This window comes from Muscardinus avellanarius (assembly GCF_963383645.1).
Source record: "Muscardinus avellanarius genome assembly, chromosome: 13".
Taxonomy (NCBI): Eukaryota; Metazoa; Chordata; class Mammalia; order Rodentia; family Gliridae; genus Muscardinus; species Muscardinus avellanarius.
Genome location: NC_137799.1, coordinates 19,611,198 through 19,627,836, shown reverse-complemented (window position 1 = coordinate 19,627,836; position 16,639 = coordinate 19,611,198). Strand labels below are relative to the sequence as shown.

Genomic DNA, 16,639 nt, shown 5'->3' with positions numbered 1-16,639 from the left:
AAAAAGCTTGAACGTGTTAAGTGCTCTAATGGTGCTGTTGTCTTCAGGAAAGTAGCAGTTTTCAGAAAGCAAGCAGAAGAGGAAGAGGAGATGTGCTGTGTTTTAGAGGTGAAAGAGAGAGAGGTTCACATATTTTGGGAGATTAATCATTATTGAGCATATACGTGAAGATATTGTGATAGGGTGTTTCCCTGTCACACAACTCTGCAATCTGGTTTTTATTATTTCTTTCTTACAAAAGCTATAATAATAGCCAGTGGTGCATGCACACTTATAATCCCAGTACTCAGGAGGGAGGCTGAGACAGGAGCATCTCAGGTTCATGTTTAGTCCCAGCTATTTAATGAGGACTCCACAACTTAGTGAGACCTTATTTCAAAATTAAGAATAAAAATACAGCTGGAGGTATAGCTCAAAGGTAGAATGGTATCTTGGTTTAGTCCCGAGTACCTAAAAAAAAAATGCTAGAACAAGACATATAAAGGTAAAACAACTAGTTTGAGTTTATACCACACCACTGAAAATGTCAAAGCCAGATTTGAATATAAAGTCTGGGGTATTTTAGACCACCATTAGGTTATAAATTTTCTGAGAATAGAACCTCTGTCTTAGTCATAGTCTTACCTGAAGTTCTTAATGTATGGTACCAATGCATAAGAAATTCTAAGAAAATGCTAAACAAGTAAATAAGGTATGAATGAGTAAATAAAATGTAAGCAAAATAATCAACATATTAATAAATACATGAAGTAAAGTAATATAAGAATAGATAATAAATACATGAGTGGATGGGATAGATGAATATGTTCTTGCATGAACAGATAGAGGGAAAGATGAAATAAGAGCAAGGAAAAGAGATGGAAGGTAGATGGATATTAAGTAGATACATAGATGGATAGGTAAATGAATCATTGAATGAGTAAAAGAATAAATAAATGTATTGAATAATTGGTGAACAAGTGCAGCTGTCTAGGCTTATAATGGGGTTAGCCTATGGATTAATAATTAGAGGAGCCTATGGATTAATAATTAGAGGACAAGAGGAAAGTTGGTCTCTAAAGCTCTATATTATCACTTTAACAGTTACACCCAGATGTAGCAATACTGATCAAGATGGAAAACAAATAAAATATCAGTCCCTTCCTGAGATTAACAAATTAATCTCAGAATGACTTCCTCTTGCATCTCTAGAAGTTTGAATGTTGTAACTCCATCATATTTCACCAAGGATATGTATCAGTCTATATACATCTCAGTGTGTACACACACACACACACACACACACACACACACACACACACACACCCCTCATATATATTAACTACATATTTATAAAGGGAGACAGCATAGAAAACATAGATAAACAGTGGTCAGGTTTTCCTATCCCAGCCCTACTTGTAAGAAGCTCTGATTTTGTTCCCTCTATGAGCTAGAGATTCTTCATCAGTAGGATGATTGGTTTCAAACTTCTGGCCTCTTTGTGACCTTAGTGATATCTTGTGTGATTCTAGAATTCAGTAGCCACACTTCCTAAATGGACACTATTAAACTTCAGTATCTCAAGATATATATATATAAGTTGCCTAATAAAACATTTGGATGACCCAGAGACAGTAATTCCTGCCTTCTCTCCCAGGCTTAAAAATATCCTCACACTTCATACTCCCCATTTACCATCACATCTTACTTGTAGAGACCATCGGGCTCCAGACATTTGAAGATAACTGAGTAGATACTGACTTCGGGCACCTCTCCATGGCTTCGACCAGCTGCTACGCAAGATGTGCCCAGGCCAGAGAGTAAGTCATCAGCAAAACTCAGGAATTCTCCTAAAGAGAGACAAGAAAAGATGAGCTTTCCAATTCTGGCCTTGATGAGCCAACATTAATGCCCTGTCCAAACCCATCAAATGTCTGGATACCATTATCAGGAGGATTAGCAAGCATAACAAACACAAGATCTAAGAATGACACCTGATGACTCTCTGTTGAATTTTATGTGCGCATTTTTCATCTTTAAAGTGGAAATGCTAATACCTACCTTTAGGTAGCAAGGTTAAAATGAATTACTGCATAATAAAATACATGAAAAGACAACAAGGGACCATGTTTTCTTTCTGCATGAGGAACAGCTTTGACCTTGTCACTGCCATTAGCCTCTTTGTAGTTCCTTGAACAATGCCCTTCTTTTTTGGAATTTCCATTTCCTTCTTTCTATAATAAAATAGTTGTATAATGACAAAAGAGATTTCATGTCACATGGTCATTATTATACACTGGTACTGAACTCATGGAACATCATGGAGAGATGGGCAGAAACATAGATCAGTTAGGGGAAAGTGTCCTATGATGAGTAAAATTGGTCATAGGGATGGAAAATGAAATTGAAGAAGTATCACATGTTTGTGAGCATCAAACTTTATAATTTCTAAAAGTCAGTTTAGCCAGTGGATTTTAGGAAGCAGTTGAAGTTGGCTAGAAAAAGAAGTCCACAAAAAAAGACCTGGAAAATAAAAACACTAGAAAGAATTTGTGGAATCTTAGCATCTCTTCTTAGCTCTGATAAGAATTTGCTGTAGTTTCTGGCAACTCAATTTCTATCTTTTTTTTTTATTCTCCTATGTAAGGTGAAGGTGCTGGAGTCATTGTTATGATTCTTGATAAAAATAAAACCATAGATGTACACAAAAATTAAGTTACAAGGACATTGTCATACCTTAAAATATTAAGTTGCAAGAACACTGTTATACTTTTTATGCATACCAAGAATTTAAAAATAAATGTTCAACAATATTGAAAAAGTCATATCAATTATAGCTCAATAATGCAATAATATTTGTAGCCAACTGGATAAATAATATTTATAACCAACTAGATAATTTCTGGAAGAATTTGAAGTGATACGAAATGATATTCATGACACATTGTTAAACTAAAATCATTACACTTTTACAAAATAATTTATTTCATGGAAATTTTGTATAAACTATATATGTACACATATAGATAAATACATATACTTTGAAACAGAAGAAAAATGTAACAAATGCATAACAGTTGCTCTAGTTGAGATACTGGATAGATTTTCTAACTTATTTTTGTTTATTTTTAAAATCAACTTCAATAAATATACATTGTTCTGTAACAAGAAAAAATCAATAAATTTACTTAAAAATAGATAAAGTAAATGAGCCAGACTAAATGGCCTCTAAGTTTCCTTCCAATGCTAAAATTAGATGATTAAGGAACAAAGTTGGCAAGTGAGGTATTTTATACCACACTTTTATACCACACAGTATTTCAACTATTCTTTTTTTTTCTTTTTTATGCCTCATATGGATGGAGCCCCATAGACTTTTTATTTGTATATATTCCCAATAATAAACAAAAAGATGATGACAGTTCAATTATATTCTCTCTACCTGGGATTAAGAACAAGCTGTTGTAGTGAGTCCTCATGAAATTAAAATGTTGGCCAAGTATTTGAAAAAGACTGAAAGAAAAGTCATGTGGTGCTCCTTTACCAGGGAACTGGTTGGGCAGAATACAACTATAACTTCTTATTTCTCTCTCAAAGAAAAGTTTCGTGGTGGTTTTTTTTTTTTTTTTTTAATGGTACTGGTGATGGAACCCAGGGGTATTCTACCTCTGAGCTATACCCCCGGCCCTATTTTTTTTTTTAATTATTTTGAAACACGGTCTCACTGAGTTGCAAAGGGGCTCACTAAGTAGCTGAGGCTGTCCTCAAACTATGATCCTTCTGTCTCAGCCTCCCAAATGCTGGGATTACAAGCATGTGCCACCACACTGGCTGAAAATTTTCATTCTTAAAGAAGCATTGAACACACACACACACACACACACACACACACACACACTTTGTCTTCACTTAATAAGAGATTAACACCTGTTTAGCTGAATTGCCTGGATAACCCTGAGATTTAGTCAAGAATTAAAATATCTGTGTCATTATAGTCCAGTCCAGAAGATCTGATGGTAGTAGATTTTGTTTTCTTCTTTTTACAAAGACAATAAACAACCCATTGACCTATCGTGTCGACTGTGAATGTAATGTATAAATCAGACTAATGTCATTAGCTTGCAAGTTTTACCAAACCTAGGACTGAAATATATTTCCACCATTTGTTGTTAAGCCCGGAACCCTCTCAAAATCTTAATCTTTTTTTCTGCTACAGGGGGTTAGTAGCTCTTCTATGGGTTTCAAATTCTAGAAAGTAAAACCAACTGTAGAAAAACAAAGATATCTAGAACGAAAGGATTTGCTGGAAAATGAAGAGGTAAATAAAATTTAATTACCATAACTTTTGGACATGGATTTTTTTTTACTGGAGTGAAGGTCTTATTTAATTTGGATTTTTAGGATTCTAAGTCTGGCTGCTATATTTGTTTTCTTTGAGCTTACTTCCATGCCTGTCTGCCTTTCAATTTATTTCCAGATAGCCATTGAAAGAATTGGCTCTTCATAAGGGAATTTAGTATGCTTGTAGCCGGTATTAATTAACTATCTTGAAGCCAAAAGATGGCTGACGTTCATTTTCAAATGAGCACAGCTTTCTAGATATTTCCATAAATTTCAGAATAATTTGTACCATGCATAAAAGCTCTTATAAACATGTCAGATCTGCAAGATCTGCACAGTTCTAAGTTCTAAACAATTTTAAGGTTTATAAGTTTGGAGAAACTGGGAAACTTGTGGTGTACCTACTCATTTCAAAGGTATTAAAAGTATATTTAGTGCCCAATTATAGTTGGGACAATATGCACAGAGTGATCTTGGGGAAATTAAACAGAAGAGAATTGAGTATCTAGTACATACTTTTCCCTCCATTTAATACTTGCAGCATCCAAACAAGTTAGACATGGTCATCCCTATAGTAAAGTTGAGATTAAGACTATAAAATTACAAACAAATAAACCTGAGATTTGAACGCCTAGTCCTCCACCTCCAAAGCCATACCTTTTCTTTTATGCTATGCTGCCTCCTAGAGAAAGCATTAAAATGATAGTGGCGAGTGAGATTTCTCAAGGCTTTGAAACTGAATTCATGTCACTCTCTTAGTTCCATGAGCTTGAAGAGTGAGACCATAAAAGAAATGGTCCTTGACCTTCTACAGCTTGTAATCTGACAACAGGAATGGTTGTTAAATACAAGAACAGACCCATAAAGTAAACTGTAAGATTGCTTTCCTTGGCACTCTATTTCAGAAGGTTTCAATGCAACGTAGATGGAGACTAGTGAGTGAAGTAACCCTTCACTGTGCTTCCTCACCTAGCAGAGCAGTTACTAAGAAAGCCTTGGGGCTCCTCTCTGCACAAATGTCAATCAGCACAACACAAGCACACATACTATGGCTCTACCATGCAGGATACACTAAACCTGGTAGTAGTTTAATTTAATGAGTGATGCTATAGGGCAGTGGTTAAGAACTTGGGGGTCTGAATTTATATGGCCTAGGACCCAATTCTGACACAAACCCACTTACTGCTTGCTTTGGATAAATTCCTTGAGTCTCTACATCTGTTTTCTTGTCTGAAAAAGATAGTGTCATCTACTATATTGTGAATATCATAAAAAATACCATATATTCATCAATTAGTAAAATTTCTATAGCACTCAGAGCTCAGGAATTATATTACTATCCATTTTCATTTACTTATTTATTTACTTACTTATTGTTGGTGGTACTAGGTATTGAGCCCAGAGGCAGCCTACCTCCAAGAAATTTTATTTTTATTTTTTTATAGTACTGGGAATTGAATGCAGGGGCACTCTACCTCTGAGCTACACTCTCAGCCTTATTTTTTAATTCTTTAACTTTTGAATCAGGGTCTCGCTAAGTTGCAGAGAGTCTCAGCTAAGTTGCTAAGGTTGGCAGAGTACCTCCAATCCTCCTGTCTAAGCCTCCCACGTATTGGGATTATAGGCATGCAACACCAGGCCCGATTCTGTCATTGCTTTTGCTCCTCTTTTTGTCATTATAACAAGTCATGATAAGGACCCTTAAACATTTTTAAATCTGCATTTGTCCCTTTATAGGTGATGAAACTGAAGATTAGAGAAGAACAGCAGCATGCCCATGGCCATATACAGAGTAGGAAATAGATCTGGAGCCAAAACTTGGTGTCTTAAGGCCTCTACTCTTTGAGGTAATTTCTACCAGTCAGTGAGACACTCAGAGAATTAAAGGAATTTCATATCTGCCATAGAAGCCCTTCCTCCTCAATTTCTGACCATGTCATTCATTACAAATATATCCTATATTTACTACCCCAAGTACTGTGATAGGTTCACAGTCCCACTCTACCACCTTCTCAAACATTTTTTTAAAAGAGTCTCAGGTTGGGCTATTAGGCCTCACTAGTCACGTTGAAATTATATGCAACTTATAAATTGTATTCTATTTCTCTGTGTTGTTTGGAACCATACCCAGGGCCCAGGGCAAGCTAGATGAGCAGCCTACCACTAGGTTATACCTTTAGCCCCTGGAATTTCTGAGAAAGATACAAAGTTGAGAAGAAACAGGAGTTCAATAGGCTTCCAATGTAAAACATATCCTAACAGTGGCTTGCCAATTCGAAATTAGACTACACAGAACTAGCAAGATAAGGATGAACTCTAATGAGAGAAGTGTAAAGGTATGTCTCCTCTAACCTTCAACCAGATCAGTTCCAGTTTGATCTATTTCATACATCAATGGTTTATGTTTCATTTAGATTTTAAAGTATGACTGCTAAATTATTGGCTTCAAAGTTTTATTGTAGCTTCAAATTTTTATTGGCTTCAAAGTTTTATTGTAAATGACCCGTGCACCTATAATCCCAGTACTTGGGAGGCTGAGACAGGAAAATTGCAGGTTCGAGATCAACCTCAGTAACTTAGCAAGACCTTGTTTCAAAATAAAAAATAAAATAGGGCTGAGTATTCAGAGGTAGAATGCTCCTGGGTTCAATAATCTCCTACAACCCCCGCCAAAAAATTTATTTCTAAAAATGTTTGAACCCCAAATGATATCAGGTCCCCTTTTTGAAACATAGAGGCTCAGTAATATTGCACTTTAATTCAAGGGTTAGCAGCTACTGAATTGGGGTGGGGTGGGGTGGGATGGGGTAGAGTCCAGAACCAAACCCAGGTCTTTAAGACTCATCTGTCTTCCACAGGCTAGGACAAAAGGCTCATCTGCTTCCCACTGGGCTGCCCTGCCTGGGGTGCCTCTGTCTCCTGGTATCTTGTCTTGGCCTGATGCTAGATCCCTCCAAGAACTCAGGCTGCCCTGTTTCAGCAGTCCTGCTATGAGTCGCTTTCATTCTTTTTTCTGTTTCTCTTTCCTTGAAAATAGGGAGTCAAGAGTTATTGTAGAGGAATGTGCCTGTTCCCCATTATAGCTCTTCTGGGGCTGTAACCCGAGTGGGCTGGGGCCAGACCCCCACATGTTTCTTTACCCACTCACACTCTGGTCTCATGTTCCTCAGAAGAGGTGACTCGTGCTGCTGCAGCCTCAAAGAGAACCAACAAAGCACAGGGAACTTTCCCTCAAGGCCCTGCTCTCTGCCTCAGTTCTTTCTCTCTCTCCTTTCAGCACTCCCTCAACCCTCCTTCTCTTCCACATTTCTCCTCTTTCTCCCTTCAATCTCTCCCTTCTGATTGGGTTGAGGTCACAGTCAAAGCCAGCCACTAGAGCAAGTTTAAAACAGGTTAGGAGAAAGCAGCAAAGAAATTCCAACATGAAAACGATGGGCAGTGAATTATTTAGCCCAGGTGGGGAGCAAGGTGCCCAGCTCAGGACTCCAATACACTTTTTGGGAAACATCAAGGGGATCTAGGGGCCCCTCTACGGCTGGCCTCCCTGTAACCAGCATATACTCTTTGCCATGCCTCCCAGGTTGAAGTAGGGCTTTTCTGTGTAGTCCCCCACTTTTTCTTCATGTGAACAAATGTAGACATTCATTCTGAGACCTATTCAGTAACCATAATGCGTGCCTCTGTGTGTGTGTATGTGTGTGTGTGTGTATGTGTGTGTGTGTGTGTGTGTGTGTGTGTGTGTGTGTGTGTGTGTGGCACATACTGGGGATTGAACCCAAGAGCATCTTAACTCCAACCTTCAGTTCCAACTCTTTTTATTTTGAAACAGGGTCTTGATAGATTGCTGAGTGTCTCTCTTTGTTGCTGAGGTTGGCCTTGAACCTATGATCCTCTTATCTCAGTCTCCCAAGTACTGGAATTACAGGCCTGCACCCATGATGTCTAGCTGGATAAAATGCATCTTTAAGAACTTCACATGTATCAGCTGCAGTTTTCTCTTTTCTTTCAGAACACGATGTTATTTTAAATCTGAAGAAGAGCTGTGTAAAGATTCTTGCCTTTATTGAAATGGCAATGTGAGTTAGTGAAAAAGACTAGGTTTTGGGGTTGGAGGGGGTAGATGAGGCCTGGTTTTGAAGCCAAGCTCACCACTTATGAAGCATAATTTTCTCTAGAGATAAATGACTAAACTCTCAAAAACTGCTTCTTCATCTAGAAAAATGATCATATCTATTTCAGAGAATAGGTGCAAAATAAATAAGATATATGCTGTTTACCCAACATGTGGACAGTTTACAAATGTCATGTTCCCCCGATCCCTGCTACCTCACCCTCATCGGGTCTCATCAACCTGTCTGATGGTAAAAATTGTAGTGGTCAAACTCATTGCTTTTATACATTACATAATATTTAACGTCCATGTTCTATCCTTTTTCTGGCAAAGGGAAGCAGTTTTGAAAGGAAAGAGAGAATAGGAAATGCTTATTTAACTTCATTATATAGCATTGACAATGCTAGATATTTTTATTTATATCATCTAGTTGAACATTCAAGACAACCCATCTGGAATAAAATTAAACACAATCTAAAGAAGTAGGTTAATTGTTCGCTTTTAGAAGTGAGGAAACAGATTCAAGGAAGGTTGAATAACTTGCCCACAGAGATCTATTCAGAGATAGTCAAGTGAAGGCTGGAACCAGGACACTGAAGATCCAAAGGGTTTTTTTTTTCCTTCCTACTATACATTTGCCTCAGGACTGTAAGACACTTAAGGCGGGAATTGTGTTTTGATCACAGCTGTGTTGCCAGTACCCAGCACAAGGCTGGCTATGCAGCTGTTTACAGAAATTTGGAAAACTGAACTTAATGCTTGAATACAGACTCCACCCCCATTTCGTCAACACTGGTACCCATCTGAAGTCTATCTTAGGAGAGCCAAGCAGTTTCCTGTGTGAACTGCCAGCAGAAAGTAGGATTCACATGGCACTGGGAAGAAGGACTGACACAAAAATAAGGGCTAAACAAGGAGGCAATATTGGACCAGCAAATGCCCACCTGAGTTCCTATGTGCCCACCTTCTAAAAGACATCATGTTTTTTTTTTTGTTTTTTTTTTTGTTTGTTTTTTTTGGTGGTACTGGGGTTCCTGGAAGCCCTTCTACCTCCGGGCTACACTCCCAGACCTATTTTTGCATTTTTATTTGGAAACAGAGTCTCCTAAGCCAGCGCGCAGGGCTAGCTTCGAACCTGCGCGATCCTCCTGTCTCTGCCTCCCAAGCGCGGGGATTACAAGCGTGCGCCACCACACCCGGCAGACGTCATGGTTTGACCTGCAGAAATGTCCATGCTTCTTTCTGCCAACAGCACCCCAGTTTTCCAAATAGGAATCAATGCTGCCCCAATCTCAGCCTACATGGTTTAGGTAGAGCTGAGGCCTCTTTCTTTCTTCTGAAATCCTCTTGAGAGTAACGGCCAGACATCAAGCACATGTCAGGGGCCAGAGAAAAAATGACCCAGGCCTGATTGATCAGGTCAACTGCAGACACAGGGACCAACTCATGGGGACATCACTTGAAGCCCTGGACCCAGTCATGTCTGAAGCTCAATCTGCCCTTGGCTATCTCAGATACAAAAATCAGACACTATTTTCCTTTTCTGCAAAGAAAGTTTCCATTTGTTCTCTGTTACTTGCAACCAGGAATCCTACCAGATACAAATCCTACAAAGTAAGTGTAATGCTTTTCATTTTTTTTATTTCTTTTTATTTTTTGGCAGTACTGGGGATGGAACCCAGGGGCAGTCTACCTCCAAGCTACACCCCCAGCCCTAATTTTCATTCTTTATTTTGAAACAGGTCTCACTGAATTGCAAACCACCTCACTAAGTAGCTGAGGCTGGTGCGAACCATGATCCTCCTGTTTCAGCCTCCCGAATGTTGGGATTACAAGCGTGCGTCACCACGCCTGGCTTGATGCTTGTAATTTTATAAATAAAAAACAAGTGTTCACAGATCTAAAGCGATTGGTCCCAGGTCTTATTCTGCCTATATAACAAAGCTAAAATTAAAATTCAGATACATCAAACTCTAAAACCTGAGGCTTCCTATCATAAAACACTGGCTAGGATGAGGGTGACAAGGACTCCACTCCTCCACGAGACTCAGAGTATCTGCAAGCTCCTATTTCCTTTGTACGCCTTCCTTCCTCACTCACCCGTGGCTTTGCTGGCATTCTTCCTTCTTTAACATGCCAAACACGCTACATCTCAGGGCCTTAGCACCTGAGATTCCAATGCCTACAGTGCTCATTCATTCTCCTTACCGGATCCCTGTTAGATGTCACTTCATCAGAAAGGACTCTTCTCATTCACCCCATCTAAAGGAGCATCTACGGCCACCCTCTATCCCCTTTCTCTATTTTACTTCTCTCCACAAACCTTACTGCTCTCTCTCCTATATTGATAAACTGTTGTATTGTCCACATTCCCCATTATCAGCCCCACGAGGAAGGGGCCTTGGTTTACCTAGAATGATGCCTGGACACATCCGGTTCTCCATAACCATTAATCTAAGCAGTGGCTGTATCCACAACATGCTGCACATGGAGCTCATGGCTGGGAGCACCAAAATAAAGACCAAAAACAGAGCCCAAGACAATGGCTTGGGTACCGATCATTTATATGGGAGCTGGTTCCAGGAAGCAGGCCTGGGGGAAGGGCAGAGTGAGACAAGGAAGAAGAAAAGCCAACAGAAAGGTGCCTCGCTGCATTTTCTGTTGTGAGCGATGAGGTCTTAATTCTGCAGGGACCTTTGAAGAAACAAATGCGCTGTCTCCCAGAACTGCTGGGCTGTAGGTCAGGGAGACAGAGTGCTTCTGATCCTCTTTACTAGAGCTCTCACCCAGGGTGTTAATTTCCCCACACTTTAGCTGTGCTTGTCCATGGGCCTGGGCTCTTCCCTCAGACTTGCTGTGGGGCAAACTGTGCAGCTGAGCATCTGCCATTGCTGACAACACAAGGTGAGCCTGGGTGTGTAGAACTTCTCAACAGGGCTCCAAATAAAACCTCTGGCTCCAGAGGCATCTGCTACAATGACCTGATGACTGCTTTTAAAGAGTTTCCAGGAAGAACAACTGCTCTGCCTTTCTCGCTGAGGTCTAGGACTAATCTGTTTGCCCCACTGTTGAAACAGTTGACAAGAAGTTACTGGACACCCACTAGGTGCCGGGGAAAGGACTACAACTGTAGACCCAGCTCTGAACCACAATAACAAAACCTTTTCCCTGTAGTGTTCACAGCTTAGCACAGGAGAATTGCAATTACGTGAGACCCACCAAGGAGTCCTGCAACTTATTATTAACACTGAATTTAACAATATTAACTCCAGCATTAATGTGCACTTGGCTAATAGAGCCTTTCCTTTTCTACAGTTGGATTCATTAGAGCCATAAAGGCCCTTGTCACCCCCACAGTCTTGAGGACAAATGATGCTAATGTATCTGGCTGGAGTGGGTATTGCTAACATGTGTGTGGAGACTCGATTTGGGGGACCAGTCTGGGGAGGAGGAGGAAGGTAGAAGGAAAGCCAAGCCCTCCCTGGCCCTCCATCACTCTTTCTGGACCACAGTGGGTGTTCACTGACTTTGAAACACTCACCAATGGAGGGCTTCTTTTTCCTTTCTTTCCTTTTTAAAATCACATTCCCAAATAATATTACCCTATTGTGAAGTAGAAAGAGCCAACTGCAAAAAAAAAAAAAAAAAAAAAAAAAAAAAATGTGCTTCTCATCAGAGTCTCAGTTTCTCTAACACTCTCAGCTTTCTCTGGGCTGAACACTTCATTCACCATCTCCTTCTCGGAGCAAAGAGGCCCAAATCATGATGTTGCCGACGGTAGGCCCAAACAGTCCCTTTGTCCACGAGTGTGATGAAACATCATCTGCAGGGTTGTGCTGGCAGAGTTGGAGTTATTATTCTCATTTTGTGAAGAAAAAAAAGATGCTTAGAGAGTTGAGGCAAGCTGCCCAATCACGGGGCTGCTGCACTGTGAAGCTAGGATTTGAACCCAGGTGGATCCTGATCCAAGGCCCGTAGGGTTTTCTCACCCAGTACACACTTTCTAATTCCTCTATCTGTATGGGCCTCTGTCTCCTTTCTTTAAGATGAGGATGTCAGGATCTATTCCGCAGGGGACTTCTGAAGAGTAAATTAAGTCTATGAGAGGACTTTATAATCTGCAAAGTATAATTCATATGTAAGAGGTTATAGATGAGGGAAACCCACAAGGTGCAAGGTCAGATGATAAAACTATCAGATGAGTACCTTGGAGTCAGAAGGAGGAAGAGAAGGCCTTTTTTTCTGAAGGCACCAGAGTATATCAATGTTCAGCTTCCAGGACACATCAAGGTACATAAAGTGTGATAAGTGAAAAGATAGTTTCCAACCTAGAAACATCCACATATGATTCAGAGGAATCCCAATGCCAACAAGCTAACTCACTTTATCCAGAGAAAAGAGTTGAGGGGATGAAGATGCTATAACATAGGAAAATTTAGAGCAAACTTACTGTTATTAGAAATTCTGCAAGTCTTCTCTTCCCAGTTCTATGAAAAGCTGACTTCTCCTCTTCCTTCAACTTAGCTAAAGTCCCACCTCTTATAAGCTCTCTGAACCACCCCATCTAATGCACAAATAAGCTTCCTGTTCTGTTATGCCTTCTCATGGACCTCTCCCTCTCCTATCACTAGTCATAATTTGCTGTTACTATGTTTTCCAGGGTATTTCCCTCTTTCTTTTCAATTCATCACTCCATGAGCTAGCTCCATGAGTTCAGAAGCCTTGCTGGTCTCCCCAGTGTCTAGTGGAGTGTGAGGAACACAGTAAGTGTTCATTAATAGATCCACTGAGGGAATTGAGGGAGGAATGAATCTGGAGAGGTAAAGAATGACTCAGCCGAGACCTCGTAAATGTGGAGAAAACTCATGGTGCTCTTCCTTTAAATTTTTACTCAAACCCATCATCTTTTCCACCCCTTGCAAGATTTGGGGTCTCTCGTCTGGGTTCCCACAGTTCCCTGAGCCTCCCTCCACTGTGGTGTTGAATGCATTGTGCCATGATTACCTATTTAGTTGTCTTCCTCTGCTTCCATGAGCTAAGGGCAATTTACATAAAAGGACCTGGCAGGTCCTATTTAGCACCTGAGCTTTAGGACCTGGGTTTATGCAGAATGAGTGAGTTAAAGAACAAACATGGCTTCCTTCCTGCTGGAAGCAAGCCCATGGGTAGGAGGTGGGTGATGCTAGAGTTCCCTTGTGCACCAACCTTCCAAGTGAGCTGGAGAGAGCAGTCCCATGAGGCAACTGGATCTTCTGAGAAAGCCTCTGAATAGGGGCTCAGGAGATTGGCCTATATCCCTGCCTTCCTGTGAGACTCTTACAAATCAGTTTCCCACTCTCTACTAAAGCAAATGACCATCATAGAAAATAAGCTTACTAGGTTTTCTCCCAATCTTTGGCTCCTGCAAGCCAGCCCTTTCTTTTCTCCTCTTTATTTTCTTTTATATTTCCCTCTCACTTTGCTTCTTCGGTTTGGGCCTCCCTGGGCTCTTTGTCTAGTTGCCAGATCTCTACAGTCCAGGAAGTTTCCCTAATTTATATTATTATTTTTCGATGTCTGGCCAGCTCTAGTGTCTCTGCCCAGCAAAACCTTCTGTGGCATCACACTGGCTGCCTGTTAACCCTCAACTCTTCTCCCCCTGTCTTCCCACAGCCCTCTCTTTCTGCACAGCCCTTAACTGTTTACCATGTATGGCCCTTATCACCTCTTCTTATTTAGGCATCACCAATGTGTGCTGGTGTGAGATGGAAGTAAAGCCAGGTGTGGTGGTGCATGCCTGTAATTACAGTACTGGGTGGGGGGGGGGCTGAGACAGGAAAATCATGGGTTCAAGATCAGCCTCAGCAACTTAGGAAGATTATTGGCAGCTTAGTGAGACCTTGCTTCAAAATAAAAATGGAAAAAGCAGGGAGTGTAACTCAGAGATGGAATGCCCCTGGGTTCTATCATCAGCATCAAAACAAAACAATGACAAGAAAAAGAGATGAAAGTGAAAAATCTCATTTCACAGAAAGGGAAACTGAAATTGCAGACAGGAATGTGTCTTCCTGAAGAGGCACTGAAAGCAGATCACACATTTCCTAACTCTTGATGCAGAGACTTGGTGCTACTACCGTGTGTTCTCCAGGCTGTGAGCAGACCTGTGAGGATAAATTTTGCAGTCACCTGTGAAATACTTAGCTAGGCAACTGCCCTCATTGAGCTCACCACACTTGTTTACAGAGTAAGACAAATTTATGAAAATGTTAATATCGAATCCGTTTTGTTGAAGGATAAGTAACAGAATGAGCAGCATCGTGCTCAGCCTGAATTTGAATCTTGACTTTGCTAAATGGCTCTGGGAAACTTTCTTAGAGTCTTAAGAGTGACTTAATCTTGCTAAGCCTCATTTTTCCACATTTGTAAAATGGATATGAAAATAGCTACTTTAATGAAATCCACGGAATTATATAGAGAGAATTAATTAATGGACACCAAACATTTAGCACATTGTCTTGGATATACTGAATGCTAGATTAATGGCAGCTCTATTGTTATTATTACTGTTAGGAAAAAAACAATTCTTGAAACACTTTATATGCTACGAGCAGGAAGAGCAAACAAACCAGAGAAAGTGAACTATACTCATGTATTCAGCATTTTGTGCTTCTCCCAAACCAGAACTGTGCAAACTATGAGTCCAGAGATTAAAATCTGCTGAACGGTCAAACCTTCTCTCCCTTTTCTAAATATAAACATCAAAGTCTATGTTTAGTAGATAGCTGGGATATCTTTAGTAGATAATTGTGTCTCTGTTTGTCTCTCTACTTCTCTTCTAGAGTGAGAGAAGAACCCAGCTTTCAAACACAAATTTGACCAAGACCAAAAGCAGCCTCTGTGGACCTCGTCAAAGAACTAGGGGGACTGGGTGAGACCCTGAATTCATTCCATTTTCCTCTTCACACAAACATGCATGCATGCACTCACAAGCACACGCCCTCCTCCCCAGCCCATCCCCAGAGGCAGCCAACCTCCAGAGGGAGGAGAGAAGGCCTGGGAAAAGATGAGTAAGGCGTTCTGGTCATGCAAGCAACACCATTTCACCCGGCTGCTGTGAATCATTGAGAAGGAGGTAGGACCTGGAAGGTGACAATAAGAGGTAGATCTCCAAGGGTGTGGTGTGTGTGTGTGTGTGTGTGTGTGTGTGTGTGTGTGTGTGTGTGTGAGAGAGAGAGAGAGAGAGAGAGAGAGAGAGAGAGAGAGAGAGAAACATGAAAGAGAGACCAAGAAAGATAGACAAGAAAAGAAAGAGACAAGAAAGATAGATAAAATGATGGAGGGGAAAAGAGAAATAGAACAAAAGACCAAAATGCATAAAAAAGATTCAGAGAAAGAAAAGATCATACATAGTTACATACTTAGAGAAATGAAGATTGAAATTTACATAGGAGTGAGTGAAATACAGATGGAGAATCACAAAGAGAGAGACAAAGATACTGAGAGTAAGAGATGAAAGCAGTAAGAAATGGAGCCAGAAAGATACCAAAAGACCAGAAAAGAAAGGGAAAAAAGGAGCAGATGGAGGGTGGGAAGGAAGGAGGGATAAAGGAAGGAAAAACGGAAGGACCCGTACTAGAAACAGATGCCTTTGGACATTTGACTAGGGCAGCGTTCAAGACCTCTGGTCCCAACTATCCCAGAACCAAATGATACAGGGAGGAGAGTTCACAGGTAATCATCATTTTCATCCAGCTTCTTTTATCTATCTGGCATCCACATAGACACCTTATTATCACTCTCTTTTATTTTTAATTAATATTATTTATTTATTTATTTATTTATTTATTTATTTTGGTGGCACTGGGAGTGGAACCTAGAGGCTTTCTACCTCTGGGCTATACTCCCAGACCTATTTTCTATTTTATTTGGAAACAGGGTCTCACTAAGTTGCTGAGAGCCTCACTAAGTAGCTGAGGCTGGCTTTGAACCTGTGAAATCCTCCTGTCTCAGCCTCCCAAGCGCAGGGATTACAAGCATGCACCACCATGCCAAGCAATCACTCTCTTTTAAAATGACTTCCTTTCCATCCATTTATATTGAAATTTTACTTTAAATAGAAAAGGAGAGTCAAATCATTTCTTCATTCTACAATGAAAGCTATAAAAGGGTTCTAAGCTTGGAAAATTTGGCTGGTCAGTTTTTCCTATTGTTTAATATCCATCTTGAGTT

The 16,639-nt window shown here is 40.3% G+C and overlaps 1 protein-coding gene across 7 annotated transcripts in view; it reads right to left on the bottom strand.

Annotated features, from left to right (window-relative positions):
- ASTN2 (astrotactin 2) overlaps nt 1-16,639 on the bottom strand; it is a gene marked incomplete at both ends in the record, with an annotated part of 976,717 nt that overhangs the window by 48,661 nt on the left and 911,417 nt on the right. For all 7 annotated transcript variants that reach the window (XM_080708339.1, XM_080708335.1, XM_080708337.1 and 4 more), the window contains one exon: nt 1,688-1,829. In XM_080708339.1, the coding sequence (XP_080564465.1) occupies nt 1,688-1,829 (142 nt within the window). The remainder of the gene's footprint in view (nt 1-1,687; nt 1,830-16,639) is intronic.